This window comes from Borostomias antarcticus (assembly GCF_949987555.1).
Source record: "Borostomias antarcticus genome assembly, chromosome: 13".
Classification (NCBI taxonomy): domain Eukaryota; kingdom Metazoa; phylum Chordata; class Actinopteri; order Stomiiformes; family Stomiidae; genus Borostomias; species Borostomias antarcticus.
Window position 1 is genome coordinate 7,269,754 of NC_140246.1, and position 18,713 is coordinate 7,288,466.

The 18,713-nt window shown below is 45.4% G+C and overlaps 1 protein-coding gene across 1 annotated transcript in view; it reads right to left on the reverse strand.

Annotated features, from left to right (window-relative positions):
• Positions 1-8,595, reverse strand: part of pawr (PRKC, apoptosis, WT1, regulator) — a 66,382-nt gene extending 57,787 nt beyond the window's left edge. Inside the window, exons 1-2 of the mRNA XM_084448071.1 lie at positions 8,511-8,595; positions 7,352-8,186 (exon numbers count right to left, since the gene is read on the reverse strand). Coding sequence (XP_084304197.1) covers positions 7,352-8,032 — 681 coding nt within the window. The 5' untranslated portion in view covers positions 8,033-8,186; positions 8,511-8,595. The remainder of the gene's footprint in view (positions 1-7,351; positions 8,187-8,510) is intronic.
• Between the last annotated feature and the right edge of the window lie 10,118 nt (positions 8,596-18,713).

Genomic DNA, 18,713 nt, shown 5'->3' on the forward strand with positions numbered 1-18,713 from the left:
GAGAACATTTCATCGGCGACCCTAAATGCATGTGTGTGTGTTCCCATTGCATGTGTTAGTTTGCTGAATGACAAATAAAGATTTCTTCTTCTTCAATACTGAGGCGACCAGGGAAATGATAGTGTCTAGGTGTCAGGTTCATGTACCACAGATCGAAAATAGGCCAAAGTCCAAAATAGTGAACGCATCCTTTCAGAAACCTCTCTTTAGCGCAAAAGCAATGCAATGGAGGGTTTCCAAGATCAGACTAAAACATTTAAAATGCTCTTGCATTTAGGGTGACTGACAGGAAACTATCTAAATTGCTCCTAGTTGAATGGTTTATATATATATATATATATATATATATATATATATATATATCAAAGAGTAGATCAATGGTTACAATAACAATGATCCACAAAAGCTGCATGATCTTCAACAGCTGCACATTCCATTGGATGAATAAGTTATGCTCACCCTAACAGAGGTCACATTTTATCAATCATAACCCAGGGAGACAGGGACCAAAACATCACACAGAGGCTTATGACAGCCCTGCATGTCCTGGTTTGGATTTCTGGAGTTAAGGATTGGACAGTCTGACAGCCAACACTGCCTCACTCCAACTGTGACGGAGGAATGTGTAATGTCTGACGAAAAAGAGACAAGACGAAGTCCATAATGGGCCTCGATAAAAATATCTATCAATCTTTCTAGACGAGTCTCAACTCAACCAAATCCTCTGACTGCCACTGTCCGTGTGATGAAGAACCAAAAGAGTTGGTTTTATCAATCCCTTTACAACAATTGGACATGGTACAGTACCGTGGCTAGGTTGTCTTGTGTTGAGCTAAGGGAGAGTGTGTGTGTGTGTGTGTGTGTGTGTGTGTGTGTGTGTGTGTATGTGTGTGTGTAAGGGAGACGATGGGAGGTAGGTCGACCGGCCAAAGCCAAAAACAAGGTCCTAGTCATTCCCGCCACTTGGCTTCAGACACCAATGCCCCACGGCAGTCAGACCTGCATGACTGTGCATTCTTCTCAGAGAGCAGTGTGTCTTGTTCCTGCTCGGTAATAATCTATTCTGCTGAGAAGAGGTCAGGGACAGCTGTAACTAAATGGTACTGACCTAGATTAAGAAATATGCAGACTGTGTACTAACTTGGAATATTGGCAGTTCTGAATCAGATCTCTATTGCTGCCTATATGACATTTAACAGGATATCTTCTTGTAAGCTGCTGAAATGTCCAGGATATGCTGACTCTTGGGATTTGTTATAAACAATTTGAAGGGAGACTTCAAATCTATGCCAAATGTTATTCTCATGCCCTATGACCTAGAGCAGTGGTTCTCAAACTTTTCAGCCACCCAAAATAACACAACCGCCACCAGAAGAGCTTTCGACAATCTGACAAGAGTATAAATCACACATACACCAATAGGCCCTACACACAGTCCCAGATAATAACATAAACACATAATGCACACCAGACATGGAACACAAACATGTATGGTAATTTGTTGGTGACTGTTGGCGTTGTTGGATGGCTGGACAGTTGCATTTTAAACTCACAACATTCTGGACTACTAGCCAAGAAAAATATACCCTTGATTGCTATAGTTCAAACTCGCAAATCACCTGTTTGATTTGCTCTTTAATGGTGGTGTAATATGCGTTTTAGGGGTGGGTCAGTGTGATGACTCTCAGGCTCTGCTCGGATGATTGACAGCCAGATAACTGGTGGGGCAATCATGACACGTTTTGATTGCATAAGCTGTCCCAATGTTAAAATATCAATGGAAATTCCAATATACTGTAAGCCACTCGAGAGCAGGCATACCCTACGCCCACTTTTAAGCATTTTGACAAATCCCAGGTTATGTTACATCTGAACCGATGACAACATTTTTCAGGGTTTTGTATGTGTGGGTTAATTTAATTGGTTGATTTTTCATTTGCCTTGATGTCCGTAAGCCAGATGTCTTTTAGCTGGCCACAATGTTGAGTGAATGACGAGCTAGTTAGACCGCTCTGAACAGACCGTACTGTGGACTGTTTATTTTCATGAGGCCTGTAGAGCGTGATGGAGCACTACTAAAACACAGAGGAGAGTGAAGCGATATGGCAGAATACAAGACGCAGTAAAGTCAAAAACAGTCGGAAATCAATTGAGAATGAAGAGATATGGCAGAATACAAGACGTAGTTAAGTCAAACAGAGTGTGAAATCAATGATTCTGTATGGGTATGCCAGGCTTACCATAGCTTATAGGAGAAATTGCCACCGGCTATTTCAGTCATAGAGACAAATTCAACTACTGTATTTCTACATTCCACTACATCTGCTGTACCCAAGCCCAGTATCCCCCTTTCTCTGATGCAGTGCTATGATTTCCACTGACAGCGTAATGAATGACCATTCACTGTGTCTTAACTAGTCTAGGGGCTGCATTAATGAGAGCTGATGTGTCTATAGCATTCCTAAAACTTGCACAAAACCCCTGTGCCACAGCTCATTAGAGGAAGTGGGACTGCTTTTTAGGAGCCGAGGTGCTGAGAGACCCCTGTGTGCGATCGTATAAAGGGGCCTACCTGGGAAGCATGTCCCGCAACTGACTGCACAGTAGTTCCACATTCTTTTCCCTCTGAACTCCCCCTGGAATTCCCCAAACGTTCACAGGACAACTCTGCTGGGGACTTTTGCTATTAGTCACAACCTTTTCCAGGACAGTGGCTCTTGTAGAGAATATAAAGATCCGGATTAAACCAGATGGATGTTCTTCTTCGTGGGCAATACTAACATAGGAATGTCAGTTTGAAAAAGGTCCTTTGAATTAGAGAGTGTAACATAGTTTCGCACATCCTTGTTGTTCTACCAACCCCAAAACTCCAATCCTCCCCGCCCCAAGAATGCACCCTGTTCAAATAATTTGTTGCTTACCTAAGTCCATGACAAAATCCCTGTGGTATTTGCTGTGACGATGTGACCTTGTTTGGAGAAGGCAGAGCAAGAGAAACCCTCTGCAGACTTTCATTCTGTCTATCCTTTCTGCAGAAACATTGAACAGTTTACCTTTTTCTTGTACAATATGTACCAAACCACAACATTTATCTGGCCAACCACCTATTCAAAGAGGTATACGAACTCTGTGTCATAACTAAAATCCCTGGGAGGCCTGTAGAGGTGGATAATGTATGACTGTATCAGGAAGAGAGTAGGGCTGGGTTAAAAAAAAAAAAAAATCAAATGATTTATGAATCCCAAAATCGATCTTTTATTTAATGAATGAATTAATAAATGAAGGAATGAATAGTTAATTCATTCATTCAATGATTCATTCATTCATTTTTGGAAATCAGTATCGATACCCAGCCCTAGTATTGATGTGTTGCATAACTTGGCAGTCATGTAATTAAGGTTAGACCTAAAAAAAAAAAAAAAACTGGTTTTAGTAACACAAACCGAATCAATATTGAATCGAATCGAATTGTGATAATCGATTCTGAACCTTGTGAATTGGAATCGAATCGATTCTTGAAATTCGAATCGATACCCAGCCCTAGAAGCGAGGTATCCTCTGAGGTGTAAACATAACACCGATGGATGAGAAAAAAGGATCACAGCCCCTCCAGCACAGCTTGAGGAACCAACCCCCTAAGAACCCCCCTGTCTGGGCAGAGAGGGAAGCCTCCTCGGGGGGCCTCGCGTCCTACCATGGACATGTCCCACAATGCCACTGCTGCCAGTCAGGAAAGTCCGTCTCTCTTGACCAGGGGTTGTTTTGAGAGCAGAGCGGCAATGACAAACACACATTTGTGAACGGCTACTTTATCACAGCTATGTCAAACATTCATTCTCCAGGGATTCATTCCAGGCCAAAGGAGACTTTAACATAGCTTTAACACTGACCACATCCTGCCTGGTGCACATCATGACGGGTTTCTTTCCCCTCTGTTAACCGTTGTGTCAACAACACTGCTACATTGAGCACGACAACGTCATGAAGTGATTCTGAAGGAACATTGGGCTCAAACATGACAGACATCACAAGTTCAATCCAAATGGTTAACTGATGCGTTGATATGCAGCAGCACAGAGAATGAGTGGTATAATTTTATTCTGCAAACATATTTAAGCCCCGTGGTTGACTGGAGACCGGGCGGTAGATATTATCCAAAATCCATACTTGATTAAATTATTGGATATCCCCAGTCATCCAAACAAGAATCAAGTGCTCTATGGGATGGGTTAGATCAATAGTAATTCAAAAGATTAAGTTTGTCTCCTTTGAAGAGTATAGCTCAATGTGTGGAGTACTTCCGGGCAACAACTTAATATCCAAGGCTGTTGAAAACTCGCGGAGAAATGCTGAGAGGCGGCGACGCGTTTCAGCTCAGATGAGCTTTCCCCAGGCTGCTCAATCCCTGCTTGATGTTGTGTTCCTCTGTAAGTGAATTCAAACCACGGACCTTTTTGTGGCCTCGTCCTAAACTAATGGGGCGAAGTGAGCGGAGGGATAAGTTCAGTCAGTAAACTCAGTGCGGCTGCACTGTTTGCCCGGCGCGGGTCTCCGCATCAGACGGCAAGCCAGAGAGGCGCACAATCTACCTCAGGTGTGCTACTACTGTACGTCAAGCTCATAGGCTGCTACCTAATATGGCGTTAAGCTCATTCATTGACACACACACGCACACACATGCACAAACTGATTCACATTTACATGTTATGCTGCTATGCTTTTTGCTTTGCTCTATATTTTTGTGGCCCACCCCCAGCCCATGTATAGTACTGGTGGTCGTACTGTATTGTTGCCGTATTGTTGCTGTATCGCTTGCTTCTGTCTGCCTGGGGGGATTGTTACCTATAGGCTCCCTGCCTTTTATTGTGTGTAAATGAAGCTACCCAGAGGCAGGGAGTACCCAGGAACTACTCAATATTTCGAGGCCATGTCAGTTGTCAAACAGTGTGCCTCCATTTATTAGTGTCTGTGTCGTGAAAGATTGTCAGTGAACACAGACATCCCACAGCAACTAGCCTAATAGGACACGTCACATACACATTTATTTCACTTTGCTCATAAAAATACACACAAACATGAATAATACTTAGGAACAGTAATGATTTAAACAGGAACCAGCTCTGATGCGACTTGCCATGGTTATTCCAGTGTGCCAATTAGCAGTGCTGTTGGCTCTGGTGTGTATCCTGCAGCACTGGGGCCTTTCACTGCTGGGACAGATCCACAGAGTGGCCTGCGTTTCGCACACACACACACAACAAGCAGTAGCCTTTATCAGTGAGATCCAGTCTTTGACATGAAACAAAGTTCACGCTCTGGACTCAGCGCTCCAGTGTTCGCCAGGGCCTCATAACTCATTGGGGGCCGTAAAATGTGTTTGGCCCCCAAACAATGAGCAACATTAATCAGGTAATGGGCCACTGTGAGGCTGACGGGAAAAAACACACCCGTCCGCCAACCTGACAACCCCCCCCCCACACACACACACACACACACAGTGTTATCTGCTGCAGACAGTCAGGCATGCACTTGTCCCACTTATGCTGTGTTCACACCGGGTGCAATTTTTTACGGCCGCGCGGCAAGTTTACATAGAAAGTCAATACAATTTGCGCGAACTGGGCGGCGGGCGGCACGGGCGGCGCGAATCAGGTGAACCCGACCGCACGAATCACGCGAACCGCCACGCGGCAACCCCTTTAGTTGTGTCGCTGGATCCAGCGGCAAGATTCAGGCGAACTGGGCGGCCCGCCGTGCCCCATCTGAACACAGCGTTACACACATGTACGAGGGAGTGAACAGACTTTACACAGACATATACGTGTTACTCTCAGGCAAACACACTCCCACAGATGAGATTCCTTTGTTGCATAAGCATAACTGAAGCAGGTCAGAGAGGTCTCCCACCACAGACATATCCCCGTCAAGAGGGGTGTGTAGACAGGGAGGGTGTAACCAGACACCTTCCCGAGAATGTGGGGAGGTGGTCTGTGACTGACACAGCCCAAAACCTGAAGTGTTTAAACTCCAGTTAACCGTGAAGCCATTGTCAGCCCCATCGAGAGAGCCACAGACAGCCAGGGCGATCGGGTTCCCCGTAGCTCTGAAAAGAACCCCTCAACAGGTTATTGTACCTGCAGAACAGCAGGAGAGATTATCCCAGGGTACCTATTCAACCAAATGCATACTGTAACATAAGGGGGCCGCAGTATGCGCGTGAAGAGGGTTCCAATCATACCGCCTGCAAATTGCGGACCGGGCACTGTTCAGGTTCGGAATGGGGGAGAATGATTTTTTTTGTTTGTTTTACATTATGCAACGCAATAAATCTGTTACTCCAGCCATTTTGTTTTGCATTTCTCATACCTCTACACTTAGGCCTTAATACGTGCCAAAGGGGGATTCATGGGGCATGAATCATCCTCGCGCATGCTGTGCCCGGCGGCCAATGCCGTGCTGAAAAGCTAGCATTAGAGCCTGGCTCACCACCAGCTCTCAAACTGCATTGATCTGGCATGGCAGAGCACTTAATAACAGGACGGTGCGCGCCAACTGCAACACTGGTCACGCTGCTATGATAAATTCCCTTCGGGGGGTACCAGGATCTGATTTGGGGGGGGGGGGGGGGGGGGTGCTTACATGAAAATGTGTGTGTGTGCGAATACACGTGCCTGTATTCTATGTGACCTCAAAGCAACAAGCCAGAGTCATGTCATTAAACCTTGTCTATTTGTATAGAATTTCCCTTCTACAAGTGTGCTGTGGTGTGCCCTGACAGCAGGAGCACGTCTGGGGGTGTGGGGTGGCAGCGTGCGTGCCCTCCAGAGTATGTTTTCATAAGACTCACGGCTGGAGTCTGTACCCAGCCTGCGGTGAAACCATTTAAGTGTAATAACCACGACAGCTCTCTCTCTTCCTCTCTAGTCTCTCCACACATTTTCAGAATACTGGTAGTGATTAACATTTTCATGTTTAATGCCAGAGAAAAGGTGGGCTATTCATGTACACACAAATGTCTGGAACAAACAGCAGTTTGGGAGAGTTTGATTCAATGAGTATTATGCCATCATGTGACTTGACTTCTTATAATTAGGCTATGCTTAATTATACAAGATTCAGGTGCTCAATCAAGTGTGGGATCTAATGTTCCCCTGATCTTAGAAAAATAAAGCGATAGATGGGACAAAAGATGTAGCCTTGTCTACCTAGTCCATGATTAGATAGTCATTTTTTAATTTTTTAATGTAGGTCAGTGTAACTAAACTTTTTTTTTTTTTTATTGTGCTCATTCCACACGTCATGCGTGCCGTGAACGTCAACAAAACACGCGTCTGATTGCCAGCTGACTCACCTCATTAGATGGTATGCTCACAACACCTGTTGACCTGCGCTTCTCTCTCAACTTCCTCTTCTCGATCTGCCCCTTGCCTTTCCTGGCGCTCGGGCCGCTACTCTTCTTCTCCTTGCCTTTGCCAGGTGACGGACTCTCCTCACTGTCATTGGGCGCAGCGGCGGGGCTGGAATCCTGCGAAGCACACGGGCCTTTCTCCGGCTGCGGCGGCGGCGGCGTCTTCAGGTGACTTCCCGGGCTGTCCGGCGTCTTCTTCAGGTGACTTCCCGGGCTGTCCGGCGTCTTCTTCAGGTGACTTCCCGGGCTGTCCGCCGCCGCCGCCGCCGCCGCCGCTGCTCTGGGAGCTGGTGTCGGGGTGTGGGGGTCATCGTCTGGTCTCTTCAAGGCCGAGGAGGAGGACGAGCGAGCCATGGGAAAGGATGCCACGCAATTGATAGACGTGGAGGTCCCGCGGTCGGGGTTGCCGTTGTTGTTCAGTTCGCTGCTCGGGGCGGCATTGCTGCGCGACTCACTTGTGTTGCTGTTGGTCGCCGGAGATGCCGCCGCAGACACGCTGCCAGTAGACGCGCCGGTGGCCGCCGCGATGTCCCCAAGCATTTTTGCCCTCATTTTCTCCCGTTTCGCCTTCCACTCCTCCAAAAAGTCTGTGGTTGCATTCGACTTAAATCCACCCGTTGCCATGATCCCTTTTCCGTTGAGTTTGGACTTCCACCAATAGATTTTGTTAAGTTTGTAAAGCGCTCCTTCTCCAGGGAAATCGTAGTTTCCTTTTAATCAAATGTTCCCTCGTCCTTCTATCGACACCACATTCCTCAAAAACGGAATTGGTGCAGGGCTAGACAGGTGAGGAGAAATACATAGGCTTGTTGAATTAATGTAGTGGTGATATTACCTAAATGGCTTAATTCCCACGAAACCTACTGAATTTTACAATTATGTGAGATTGTATTATAGCATAGGCTATATGTGGTTATCGTTAGGTTACTAAATAAGTATTGGTCCACCCTTCTCTGCAAAGTTAGCAGTTTGTTACAAGTTACAACATTTCGATGTCTAGAGCACGTTTCCCTCTCTCCAAAAGTTTCAAGGTAGCTTGCTGACAAATAAAATGTACTTGGCCAACTTCATAAACTTCCCCAAAAGTCAAATGAGCGCTCACCTGTTCTTTTGCTGTGCTTTCGATCCCTCAGGTGAAGTCCTTTGGAATGAATTGTAGCCTACTTCACTGGTAAACTCGATTAGTCACACGCACGCAGCCCAGGGAACAGCGCTCTGCCCCCTCTCACTCTCGGCGCAGTCGACTGTGCCGAGCACACACGAATATGCACGAATGAAACCGAGATTAGATAACACACGAGGGCATATGCTAAATGATGCATCCAACTCAGTGGCAAGGATTTAGGTTAATGTCTGGCGTGTGCTGTCTGTCCAGCTACAAGATACCATTCCCTTGAAGAAAATAAATAACATGTTAAAGAACGAGCTGCTTTTCAGGCTTAATAACTCCATGTCTTTTGTGCACAGTTGGAACTGAACATACAAGAACCAGAAGGGCAGTTTGTTGATCATGAGTGTGCGCTCCCACGCAACTCCCACTGACAGCCTAGATACATTCTGAGTGAGTCACTGAGAACTGAGATAAGCTTGAGAGGCTATTCATTCATGGCCCTTCAAATGACAATACTTTAAATATCATGTAGGCGTCGGTGCATTTCTCCCACATTTTATCTTTAGTCTAAAATAACACAAAAGATATAGTCGCAAGTCCGATTCACTCTGTGATGACCGTGATTGGGTGTCCAGGGGGTGAGCAATAGGCCTATGGGGAAAATAAAAGTGTGCTTATGGTATGGAGTAGGGGTTAAACAAGTGACCTGGACAAAGTCACTATAGGCCTACAGGGAATGACATCTTCCACAGTTGAACCCCATGGACATGAATGTTACTTTGGTCCTTATCAGATAGATAGATAGATAGACAGACAGACAGACAGACAGACAGACTACAGTCTCCTGCCAGAGTGGAGTGGATCAAAGAGACCATGACCTATCCCGGTAAAGGTTTCTTTAATCTACATTCCTCTGGCAGGAGAGTGCGGTATCAGGACCAGGTCCACACGCCACAAAACAGCTTCTTTCTCACGGCCATCAGACTCATTAACAAGGCTTGTGTCCCCCCACAGTTGTGCAGTGCATGAGTGCAGAGCGCCATTATAGGCTACTGTAATTCTGATTGGCATTCAATCACTGTGTTCATTACCATTTCATTGCTCCTGCCTCCCTTCTTGGGCATATTACTCCCCTGGTACCCAGACAAGCTTGAGTATCCCTCCGACTAAACAAAGTCCCAAGGAAATCTAATTTCATGCCTTGATAATAGCTCCGTAACTTAGCCCTACTGCTGCAGTGTCAGTTACCGTTGATGGAGTCCGCTGATGTTAGATTATGTGGAGTCTAGCCCTATAGTCTGCACCCAAGGTTGCGGTGACATTCAGGCAGTGTTATCAGTGCTCAAGATGTCCCCCGCCCCCTCCCCCCCAAAAAAACACACTGTCCATATCTACACAGAGGTGCCTATAACATCCGAACCACTACTCATTTCATTAAAAGCTTTGTCAGAGATAAAGGAGAGACGTATATGCGAGGGGGCCCGGCCTAAAAATAGCCCCTGGTCCAAGGGCCACGGACGCTTATTTAGCATGTTTCAGTCTTCTCTTCGACACAAGAGTTTGTTGGTCATATGGGCCCAGTCCCAATGTCCACCCTTGCAGACTCGCAGACTTAAGGGCGCGCTCCCGCGAAGTCCGCGAGGGCTTAGGGGTGTCCCAATGTCAACTCGGCAAGTGCGCGAGGGCTCTCCGGCAGCCATTTTGAGCCCTTTATGGCCCCTTCCCGTAAGTCTGCATTTCTGCAGACTTAGCCCAAGGGAATTACCCACAGTTCATAGCGTCGTGACGTGAAACACGGGGATACCTGAAGAACAGCCAATAAACAAGCACGGACAGATCAACCAACCCTAACGTTCACGTTACAGAACAAAATATGTTTTCATGTTTTCAGCTGGACTTGCTTATCTGCACAAGTAGCCTTATAATTATTTTGGTTTCATTATTTTTAAGTAGGCCTATGGGTTATTAACCCCATGGGTTTGTATAATGTGATTTGATTAAAAATATGTAGGCTATGGTTATAATTTACAATTTTAGATTTCTGTTGCTCTAAATCATATGATTGCCCAGTTAAAAGCAGTATGACATTAATTACCCATTTCGGTGCAGTGTTCTTTGAATTGAGATTTCCAACATGAATATGGAAAGAGTTGTGAGGTGCAGGAATGTGTATACATAATATATTATCATTCTTAAGTTAATACTTTTGGATTGATCACAAACAAGAATCACAGGCAGTAATGTAGGATCGATGCGATCCTACTAACAAATACTGGGTTGGGTTGATATTTGATCGCAGATGCGATCGCATATGACCACAAAATGAAATGATTTCAAGTTGAACAAATGTTTTGAGGGTAACACAGAGAGTTCTGATAATGTAAAGGGGATTTGACTCAGCCAAAATTAATTTACACGAAGGCCTACAAGAAAAACATGTACAATTTACAAATTGATTTAAAAAAAGCCCCACACCCACAATAGTAAGAAATATGTTTTCACGTCAACGTAATGTGATGTCACAAGTGCTGTCCCATTCCTTGTTATACCAATTCGAGCCCTTGCAGCCTCGCGCACTCGATCACTTCACCAGGTGACGTCAATAAGTCTGTGAGGGCTCAGGGCTTGAGGGTTTAGGGGGGACATTGGGATTGGGCCCATATGGAGTCTCGTTCCGTGCCAACACAAACTCTCTGCAACTTTCAACTGAATCCCACTTCACATTCCTATGATGCCTTTCCAATGGGAGAGATAAGTACTGTAGTGCTCCCTCCCTTTTCTGAACATTTCATTTAAACCTTATCTGTAAGGTTGCAAGACCCTCACTTAAAGCAGTCTGGCATTTTCAACAAATACCCAGATCACTCCCACTCTCTCCTCATTGTAACACATAGCCCAGACTGCACATTTGTGGTTGGGTAGAAAAATAAAGAGAGGACCAACTGTGCAATCTCCATAGCCAGAAACCCCAAATATATATTAAAAAAATAGTTTAATGTCTGCTCTTGGGTTGAGTTTTACATTCTTCTCACAGTTATGTAAAACCGTCTAAAAGCCACGAGGCAACCAATTAAATAAAAAAAGAAACATTTTTTCTTCAATCTCAACTTCAGTTTTTTTTATGGATATAAACTCATATTCATACCTATAAACTGTTCTCCATAAAAAGTAGAAAGTACATTTTCTGGAGAGAATGTGAAGTGGGCTAGCTGCCGTAGCTCTATGTAACTACTGCTAGTACTACTATGGACTGGGTATTCTCTATGTACCCACCGGTGAAGACCGTGCGTCTCTAGCCCACTCAGAGGCTGAGTTGTGGGATCCGTGGTGTGGATAGTGGCGTGGTGGTGACACTCCGCCCCCTCGGGACATAGCCGGTTAGGGACAGTGTACTCATCTCTAGGCCACCCACCTGCCACCACTGGTGAAGACTGTGTGTCTCTAGCCCACTCAGGGGCCAAGTTGTGGGGTTTGTGGTGTGGTGACGAGACTCCGCCCCTTCAGCTCAGTGCCAGTCAAGGCCAGTGTATCCATTTCCGGGCCACCCACCTGCACCCATCGGTGAAGACCATGTGTCTCTTGCCCACTCAGGGGTTGAGTTGTGTGGTTCGTGGCGTGACTCCGCGAGACTCCGCCCCCTCAGATCAGAGCCAGTCAGGGACAGTGTACCCCTCTTTAGGCCATCCACTTGCACCCATAGGTGAAGACCATGTGTCTCTAGCCCACTCAGGGGCTGAGTGTTGGGTTCCGTGGCATGTATAGCATGGTGGCGAGACTCCACTACCTCGGGTCAGAGACGGTTTTATGCTACCACAGTATTCATAAAAGTGTGCCTGTACCTTTAAGAGAGCTTGCTTGTGTCCCCAAATCCTAACTGTCTAAACATCCCATCATTCACTTGAATGGGAAGGCATGACAGCTTCAGACAGCTCTATCTCCAAAAGTGTATAAATGTTACAGCTTAGACATTGACACCGTAGGAATCCTGGGAACCCATGCCCCCAGGAACGGCTTGGCGTTTTGAAGCTACGTGGCTCCAGTGGCCAAGCTCGGTATTGCAGGCGTTGGGGGGCAAAAAGCCTATTTCTCATTGCCCATAATGAAAAAACAAACAAATATCCATCCATCCATCCATCCATCCATCCATCGTCATCCACTTATCCGGGGTCGGGTCGCGGAGGCAGCAGTTCCAGCAGGGGGCCCCAGACATCCCTTTCCCTAGCAGCATCAACAATCTCTCGCCTGGGGAGTCTTTGGCCGCTCACAGGCCAGTGCGGAGATGTAGTCCCGCCACCTGGTCCTGGGTGTCGGTGCCCTCCGCCTTCACCGCCACCTAGTTGGTACCCGCACCTGACCCCAACAGTTCCTCCCGCGGGTGGTGGGTCCACGGGACGGATGAGAAGGAGATGGTGTTCCCACGTTGCTCTTTCGGGCTGGGCCCGGCCGGGCTCTGTGGAAAGCCCGGCCACCAGGCGCTCGCAGACGGGCCCTCCGTCCGGTCCTGGCTCCAGACAGGGGCCCCGGGCTTCCACCAGGCTGGGTCACTCCCTCTCTCTGTTGTTCTGCCATCGAGGTTTGATTCCTGTTACCCCAGCAAGGGGGGCTAAGAGGGTACTACCACTTGCCCAAGGTGGAAGGAGGTGTCTTACTTCTCCATTCTAGTTTGCATTGAAACTAGCCACTGCCCTTTACTAAAATATTCTAAACGTTTTTACCGTCCTGGGGTTGGGATAATATCTACACAATAACTAACCAAGACATAACACAGAAAAGTTTGAAGCAGTGTCAAGGAGGCATCCATGCTCTCCACAGTCTGCAGTCTTTATATAGGGAGTGGGGGAGGGCTGAGCAGGCCACTCCAATTAGCTGAATCCCAGGTGTGGTGCATCCAGCAATCAGCCCAGCACCAGGTAATCAGCAGCCACCCCCACAGCACCTCAGTAGGAGAAAAGGGGCAGGAGCATAACAGTTGCAAGCAACATTCACACCATCCACATTCATCCACTCACTACACTGCTGATATCACTGATTCTTCACACCTCATTTATATGTTTTGGTGTCTTTTATTGTGTAATTTCATTAAATATTCAGTTAATTATGGTTTGGTCATGTGACTCCCTTTTTGTTGTGACTTTTACGAGCTGGGTCATGACAGCCCTAAGCGGGCCTGCTGTGCTTTCCTCTCTTCTCAAACCATGGCCATGATGATATGGGGTTGAGTAGCAGGCTGGAGAATCCTCCGCTCCCCAGGACGCTGTAAGTGAGCTCAGAGAATACTGACTGTTGTAAACAGTAAACACATTGTCTCCAGTTTTTTTATACCTCCATGTGGGAACCAGATGAACATGTTGGTGTATAATGTGCCTGTGTACTGTAGCTTAGAAACTGTAGGCATGGTGACAAGTTAGAAAATGGGTATGAATTCAAAATTAGCAGCACAAAAGTTAGAGTGGAGAGCCATTCATTTGAATGGGGAGCATAGTTGTCAAACAAATCGTCATACCTCGAAAACTATAAGTCACACAGCTTAGAGACTACATTGTACGAATCAACGCAATCGTGTGAACATTTTGATATGTGTATGAGCATTTAAAACTGTCTGAGTGCCAGCAGTTTACAAAATGTGTGAATATTTTCAAAGCAACAGCTGCCACCACTGTAAAAACGTAGTTACTGAACATCCCACAAGCAATTTAAATGGTACAAAAATTACTATTAAAAGTTAAATTACTAAAAAACTATAAAAATATAAAAAATCTGAATAGATCCAGGAAACAGCTAAACATCATGAACATTTTAAAGAATGAAGTTTCTAGCACAAAGTATGAAGAAGTAGTTATGGGACAAAAAATTGGGGAGAACTATAATAATAAGAAAGAAAGAAAGAAAGAAAGAAAGAAAGAAAAAGTAGTGGGAATATCACAAGTTGGGCTAGCTTTTGCAAGCTAGCCACCTAATGATCACCCAAGCTCTCAAGAAATGGCATTATCCATCAGAGAGAGAGATAGAGAAGGGGGGTAGAGAGAGGGGAGGGGTAGAGAAGAAAGGAGAGAGAGAGAAAGGGGAGAGGTAGAGAAAGAGAGAGGGGAGGGGGATAGAGAGAGACTTTGATAGAGAGATGCAGAAAGCGAGACAAATGCTGTTCCCTTTTTTTTGTGTGTGCATTTTTCAGGCGGCAGGAAGCCAGTAACAAACATCACCAAGACTGTTGCTCATTAGATTTGCGGAGTCTAACCCCCTGTTCTCCACTGGTGATGCGGGCATTCATCACTATCCTCATGAATTCCCTCCCTCCATCACCCTGGCATGTCCGCTACGCCTGCTGTGCCCCTCGACGGCTGCCCGCGCCCCACGCCATCTGCAGGGCACCATCTGGTGAGAGCGGCCTGGTGGGTGACTAAGTGGGCTGGCCGGCCAACCTATTCTCAACCTCCACCCCGTGTCCTTTGCTGCCGAGTCAGCACGTCTGTTTGAGTGCCGACTGACTGGCTCATTTGGATAGATAATGTCAGTGTTTTCTCTAGGCCTACATTGGTCGTGCCAGATGTTCAACAGACCTGACAATGTATTATGCTATTACAGGCAGTGTGTGTGTGTGTGTGTGTGAGAGTGCATAAATGGTGTTTCTATACTGTAAGGTGCTGAGTAAAGTGCTTATATCATGTTTGAACTTGCACAGGATTCATCCAAAGTGTATGTACAGTATGCTCTTATGTGAGGTGCATCTGCTGTGACAGCTGAGATCCTGCTCAGTGGATTACGCCTCTGGGGGGGGGTAGAAGAAAGGGATGGCGACTCCCATGGTTACGGAACCGCAACCGCCCTTGGTTACCACTGCATAAAAGGCTCTGGCTGTACCTGCTGGGTGACAAACACACACACACACACACACACACACACACACACACACGCGCACGCACGCACGCACCAGACGCTTTAGATCACATCCTGAGCACACTATTGTAATTGATCCCACTAAAAACATGTTCCTTCCTCCTTGACACTTGATGGAAATTCCCTAATGGGAAAAACACATGTTTAAACCAGAGAGAAACACGTATCAACTGCTTGTCTCCCAGGCAGAAGGGGTTTTTGTTCAACTAGTATGCGGGTATGTGTGTGTGTGTGTGTGTGTGTGTGTGTGTGTGTGTGTGTGTGTGTGTGTGTGTGTGTGTGTGTGTGTGTGTGTGTGTGTGAAAGAGAGAGAGAGAGAGAGAGAGAGAGAAAAAGAGAGAGAGATAGAATGATAGAGTGGGAGAGAGAGAAAGAGAGAGATGGAGAAAAATAGTCAGCCAGACAGAGAGTGATAGAGGGAGAGAGAGATAGAGACAAACAGACAGATATTTGGGTAATTGGGGTCTAGTTTGTGCTGTCAGCTGCTCTGCCATTAAGCCACCGCACTGACTCTGCAACTTCAGCAAAGTTCGGCATGAGAGGAGAGAGGGAGATTAGAGCACAGTGGTGGAAAGAATGAGGAGTGTGTAAGGGATCAGTGTGTGTGTGTGTGTGTGTGTGTGTGTGTGTGTATGCGTGTCTGTGTGTGAGACAGGAGCTGTGGAGATCTAATTCCCCTCTCTCTCTGGGTGATTTCCAACCCAGAAAAGCACAGCAGCACATCATCTCATGGCAGATCTGCTGTCAGGAATCAAAGAGACTGGCTACCAATCACAAGTCGAAGCCCCCGGGTGAAACTTATTTGGGGAACGTTCCACATTTCTTTGTGCTTCAGTCAACTGTTAATATTGGGTTCTGGCCTTGACAGTCAAAACAGAGAGAGTTAGAGACAGAATACAGACCTTTAACGTCCTCTGAGATTCAGTCTCTGTGGAGTGAGAAATGATGACAGAATCACAGTATTGTCCAATATTACCAGGGGGACCACACATGTGGACATTCAGCAACATTTAAACATCAAAACCCACACACCTAAACATCAGGCAGGCAATGTAGACATGATATTCCCTTTGGGAGTTCTCCAACTGATACTCTTCCCATGACCTTTGCTCAAGCCCTGATGGAGACCTACAGTAGTAGAGGAGGAGCACCCATTTAACACAAGAAGAAGACAAAGTGTACTTTATGAATCCCCTTGGTGGAAATTCTCCTCTGAATTTGACCCATCCTATTAGAGTCAGTGGGCTTTCCCACCACCGTGCCTGGGAAACAACCCTGGATCTTTGCCATCCTTGGTCAGGGGCACCACCACTGACAGGAGTATTAAAAGATGCAAACTGGACAGACTGTGCCACTACCATTGTGCAAGAGGCAAATGGGAAAATGCAAGTCACTTTGCATGACTCTGGGCAATTATGGTACATACCACTACCAGTCCTTCCCAAAGCATTATCTGAACTGGGAGTTCTTGAAGGAGAGCCATTATGGGCAGTGCTCTCTGCCAAGAGCGGTTGTTGGATAATCTGGAGAGTTAGAAATGGTCTTCTGATACCCTAAACCACCAAAAATGAGTTTGATAGCACTCCAATATATTTACTAATCAAATCATTTTGGGGTATTTGATGCCCTTTCACACTGACTCAATAGAGTGCAGAATATTGTATGTAGCACAGATTGTATAGAGAAGGAAGCTGAATAAAAGACTGTTTCTTGTTTTGGACCTAATCACGGCTGGGGACACGTTGGGGTGATTAGAGCCACACAGGAAAAAGGAAGGCAGAGAACAAACTAGGTGTGTTGTCATACCAGCATGCAGCTGCAAACTCTATGACAGTCCCTTACTACAGTACATTATATTGGGCATGGGCTAGTAGTGTATATAATTATAAAGTAGGGTATATAAGAGTTATTTCCAGGTGCCCATTGCATTTCCACATTGCTATTATGAAGAGGTTAACAAATTAGTTATCGCCTGTCAGGTTACTGTTGGTCAAATTGACTGTATTAACAGGCTGTCAATACTACATTGCCCGACTGTAATCTAATCTTATTGAGAATATGGGAGCTATTACACAACTTAAATAACAATCAGTGGTAACTGGAGTAGAACAAAAACCATGAAATCACAGTCAAGCTTGCTAAAATCTCATAAGCACAGAAGTTGACTTGGAAAGAAGTGCACCATCTAGTGGCAGAATACTGTATGAACGCTTATGAAACCCGTCATATTCCACACGTAATCTTCCTCTGGAATCCAGCATGTAATGAATACAAGAACCGCAAGGTCTTTACAATGTACAAGTTTATTTTTAATGAACTCTTCAGTGGTTGGTAGTCACAGCATAGCTTGCATGTATGAAGCCACACGCCTATTTTACAAGTTGACAGGAAATTTTAAAAAGGAAAAAAACAAAAACAAAAAAAAATCAAAAGAAAAAAAACAAAACAAAATTGAAACCAAAAGAGGAGATGGCCCACAGTCCATCTACAGCGACTTTTCTTTACTACAGTATTTCATAAAAGGCCACTGAAATGCATAAAATGATCTGATGCATGGACTTTTATTTGATGGTGGCAAGTTTGCGTAACCTGACATCAAGACTCCTCACATGGCATTGACAGTGCATGTAGACATTGTAAAAAGGACTGGGTTAGCGATACCTAATGATCTTTTAGTGACACCTTGGCTAATACTACAGCTTAAAAAAAAGAAAGAAAAGAAAATGAACAGCACTCTTCCAAAGATACTGAATACAATGTGTGAAATGTAGTGAAGCAATTATATTATTCTTATTTCACAATTACCGTGATCACTTTTTAAAACTGGAGAGAAAAAAGAAGCACTGAACACTGCCAGCCAACTCCTTTAAGAGAGAGGCCCTACTGTCATCCAATGTCTTTAGGCTATAAAAGAAACAAGAAAATAGTTAAAACACACTTTTTTTGTCCTCCGGAGTTTGTATATTTTTTAATAGTAACAGACGGGAACCATTAACGCATGCCATGTGCTGGTCTCAAACAATACATACAGGTATATACAGCATCACTCAGTACCTGCTAAAACGAAGTGAGGATTACAGGGTATAAACCATCGACTACACTACAAACTTAAAGAGAAAAAAAATAAAAAATAGAGAGAGAAAGAGGGCTAGGGGAGGGGAGGGGTGTGGGCGAGCAATGGAGAGGTGGAAGAGGAGTGAAAATCCTACTAGTGATGGACTCATCATTAAAGCATTTTTTAATAAGAAATAAATGCATATTGCACATACAGTGAAAGCTTAAATTCCACCATGTCCACCT